The following is a 3,770-nucleotide window of genomic DNA, read 5'->3' as shown; positions in this document are numbered from 1 at the left end:
GTTGGGCTCCAGGCAAAGGTGCCAGCATGGAGAATTTCCACAGGGCATAGCCTGTTTGAAAGAAGCCTGACCAAAACATGGCAAGGAGAGATCTTTTGTATAGAGATCTGAGGAGCCTCCTATTTCGGCAGGCACCCCATCCCCATAACAGCAAGCTTCAAAATTGGGGAATTAAGGCAAAATACAGAAGCCCTGGTGTGCAACAAGCTGAGAGTTCCCTTAAGGTTGGAGACAAGCTCAGATCTGCCTACAGTCCCCTTTCCTCCCACTTGGATGTTTCATACACATTTTGTTCATGGGCTTTTATGCACCATTTTCTGACCGACTTGGAAGCCATTTTCTCATTTAATGAACAGTCAACACCCGCAGTGAAACCACAACCAGAAAAGAAAAACGAATTTGGTGGCCTAAAATCATTAGGAGGGAATCTGAATTGTTTAGAAAAATTGACATCAGTCCCTTGACAACTTGGCTGGGACTTGGATATTTATTTCCATTCAAAACATTTCTATGTATCTGATATGTACAAGCTATTGTGGGTTTTTTTTTTTGACAAAATCAAAACAACATAAAACATGCACAACAACTATTAGATAGCAGAGAAAATGCAATTAGTCAAAACATCAACTGAGGTCAGTTGGGCTGAGGCTTGGGGCTATGTGGGGTGCCCACTCCCCATCTAGGGCCTAGTCCCCCACTAAAAACAAGTCATCCGACTTTGGGAAGGAATCAACTCTTTGGCTGTCATACATCTCAGTTGAAGTTGGGGGGCGCTACTTCTCAGAAGGAGAGGGAAAAGAGGTAGGGGATGATAGAAGGAGCTGGAGGGGGGTGCTCAGTTTCAGTGAGGTTAAGACAGGACACCCCAGCACATGCAAAACACCTCTACCTGGCATTCAGGAACCCCAGCTGCAACAAAGCAAGCCCAGAAGGGCCCAGGGCCTTACAGGCTCCATGGAGGCAGGCCAGGCATGGGCTCAGGAAGGGCATAGCGCTGAGGCACAGAAAGGCCCCCAGTGGGGTTGTCTGGTAGTGAAGAGGGTGAGAGAGGGGAACTTCTCTCTACTTGGTCTAGAGCAGCGACCAGGAGCTGAGGATTTGAAGGGCCTCCTCCTTCACCCCCTGACTACTGGAGGGCCTCTCACCTCTGCCTAATTATCCTAATTCAAGAAAGACATGTCCGCACCCTTACCCACCTCGACAGGACAGCCATATTTACAGTTGGAACGTAGGACACCCTTATCCTTGCTCACTCCCTTCTCCTCCCCCTGGATATTTTCCCCACCTCTTAGTGCACTCCAGCCTCAAAGCAGACTAGCAGCTGTCCTCACCAGAGCTCAGTCCAGTTACAGAGTGCAGGGCTCTGGCCTAGGCGTGTATGAGGAGATAGGAGACGTAGGGGAGTTTTACCAGTACAGTCTAGAGATTTCAGTTTGTGGTGGAGCCTCAGCCTCCCTGCTCGAATCCATGGGAAGGAAGTATCCACCCCATTCTGCCCAGCTGGAAGGGTCAGCCCAGCCCAAAGTCGGAGGTGTCCATGAGTTTGTCCAGCCACCCCAGCCTTCTTCCCCTTGCCTTTCCTCCCCAAGTCTGAAGGTCTAGGGTAGCTTTTGTCCTCTGCAAGCAGCCAGGGCAGACAGGAGAGGGGCGGCACCCTTTCCTCACTCCAGAGCCACGATTCTGGCTTTGCCACAAGCGGCTTTGGGGGCAAAGAGACAGAATTGGGCCTGCAGCCCTTTCTACTCCTTCCCGGAGGCCTTCCTAAATTCAATTCCACTCTGCGCTCTAGTGAGGTGCCTGCTAAATTCAAAAAGAACTGGGGAGGAGAGGAAAGGGAGTCTAGGTGGAAGCAGAATTCCAAGTACAAGGGTGCTAGAGTGAGCCCCCGTGTAAATGCCCCGGACAAGAGCTAGGACAGGTGACCCCAGGCCCCCACTTGGGAAGCCTCAAGGCCAAGGTTGTGCTGCAACTTCTGCAGGCCCCTCCCAGAGATCGGAAAGCGTGGAGGCCCAACTGGCCAGGGCTCCTGGGCTGTAGACTGAGTGGGAGGGTACTTGGGACCAGCGGAGAAGGAGCGGAAGGAAAAGCCCCTAGTCCCAGTTCTTCCTCCACGCCAGGCCTCGGCTTAAAAGGGCAGGCCTGGCCAGCCGCGGCCACGCGGGGGGCTAGTATAGCGCCAGCGCCTGCTCGCGCAGGACCACGCGCTTCTTTTTCATACGCCGGTTCTGGAACCAGATTTTGACCTGCTGGTCGCTGAGGTTCAGCCTGTTGGACAATTCCTTGCGCTTCTGGCGGTTGATGAATTCGTTGAGGAGGAATTCGTTCTCCAGCTCCGCAATCTGCTGCTTGGTGTAGGGTTTCCGCTTCTTGCGGGTCCTCCCTGGGGCCGCCCCCCACGGCAGGCCTGCAACACAGCCCCAACCCAAGTCAGCCCTGCCGGCTGCTCCCAGTTGTCTGCCCGCCCCCAGCGGCTCCCTCCCTCTGCACACTCTCCCCTGCACCCCACCTCCCAGCCCAGCCCAGACTGGCCCAGGGAGCATGGCCACCGTTTACCGTCGGGCAGCGAAGGTCGCAGGCAAGAGGCGACGCCCGCCGCCTGCACTGTCATGTTCAAGTTGAGCGGGCCCTTGGTGTCGTCCTTGAAGCCGGCAGCGCAGGGGGTCCCCTCGAGCAGGGCTGCAGAGCCCGCTGCCGCACGGCCCACACCCGCGTAGTCGTACTTGGCCGCTTTGAGAGCAGCGGCCGCGGGGGCCAGGCTAGAGTCGGGGACGAAGGGCGGCCGCACACGGCCACGGTCCTCCGGCCCAGCGGCCACATCGGGCGTATAAAACTTGGCCTGCTCTTCGGGTCCATCCTTGGCGCCCAGGGGCTGTAGACCAAGCGGCCCAGAACCGGCCAGGTAGGGCTGCGAGAAGCTGCCGAAAGCGGTGGCACCGGCAGGCTGCGCTGGGGCGCAGGACGCGGGCGTGGTGGCCCAGGGCAGCGCCCCTCGCGGGTATGAGATGGGGGGGAGCGCGGCCAACTGGCCGCCATTCGGCCGCAGGTTGGAGAAGTAGAAGGAGTCAGGCGACTGCAGATTCAGAAGCGAGCCCACATAGCCCGCTCTGTAGAGACTGCGCTCACACATCTCCAACAAAGGGCTTCGGCTGCGCTCGCAGCAGTATTTAGTTACAACCGGGAATAAGAGGACAGGCTCAGACGATTGGACGAAACTTTGCCTGCAGGTTCTTCAAAGCCGGTCATTTCAGCACCGCCTACATCCCCCGACCCGTTTTCCCCCCCTTCAGGGTATTATGATAACTCCCGCAATATTCGATGGAGAAGGAGGAGGCTGCTAGGCAGAAGAACCAAGGAACGTGGAACGAAGGTGAAACCACTGTGAGTTTCCGGGCTCAGCTTCAGGAGCGGGGGACATTGGGTGCCTTTGCCCCAATGTCCCTTGGGATCCTTCTTGGTCTTGATTGGCTTTGCACTCCCCCTTCCCACTGGCTACCTAGACCAGGCTTGCTTCCACGAGCTTTAAGTTGCAGCTAAGGCCTTTTCTAGCGTTGTGCACCTCTGGCTAGGCTTGTCTAGAGAGTCCACTGTCTGGTGGGGCCACGAGCTCTGTCCCTAGGCCTGAGCTATGTTACTCCTAGGCCGATTCCTTCCTGCCCCTGTCCCTCTGGAGAGGATTCTGCACTGGTCATGTTGCATCGAGGACCCACACACGGCCTGAACCCAGCATGCTCCAAAGGTTTGCTGACGGAGGAGAAATGCATCACAAACTC

At 56.3% G+C, this 3,770-nt stretch overlaps 1 protein-coding gene across 1 annotated transcript; it reads right to left on the bottom strand.

Moving 5' to 3' along the window:
* Window positions 1-553: 553 nt before the first annotated feature.
* Window positions 554-3,373, bottom strand: LOC125918407 (homeobox protein Hox-D12). The gene is made up of 2 exons (XM_049624403.1): window positions 2,554-3,373; window positions 554-2,404 (listed from the first exon to the last, which is right to left on the bottom strand). Exons 1-2 carry the CDS (start codon window positions 3,125-3,127, stop codon window positions 2,166-2,168), a joined length of 813 nt encoding a protein of 270 aa, XP_049480360.1. The 5' UTR covers window positions 3,128-3,373; the 3' UTR covers window positions 554-2,165.
* Window positions 3,374-3,770: the final 397 nt, after the last annotated feature.

This window comes from Panthera uncia, unplaced genomic scaffold (genome assembly GCF_023721935.1).
Source record: "Panthera uncia isolate 11264 unplaced genomic scaffold, Puncia_PCG_1.0 HiC_scaffold_756, whole genome shotgun sequence".
Lineage (NCBI taxonomy): Eukaryota > Metazoa > Chordata > Mammalia > Carnivora > Felidae > Panthera > Panthera uncia.
The sequence above is the reverse complement of the archived record's forward strand: the minus strand, read 5'-3'. Positions and strand labels throughout refer to the sequence as shown.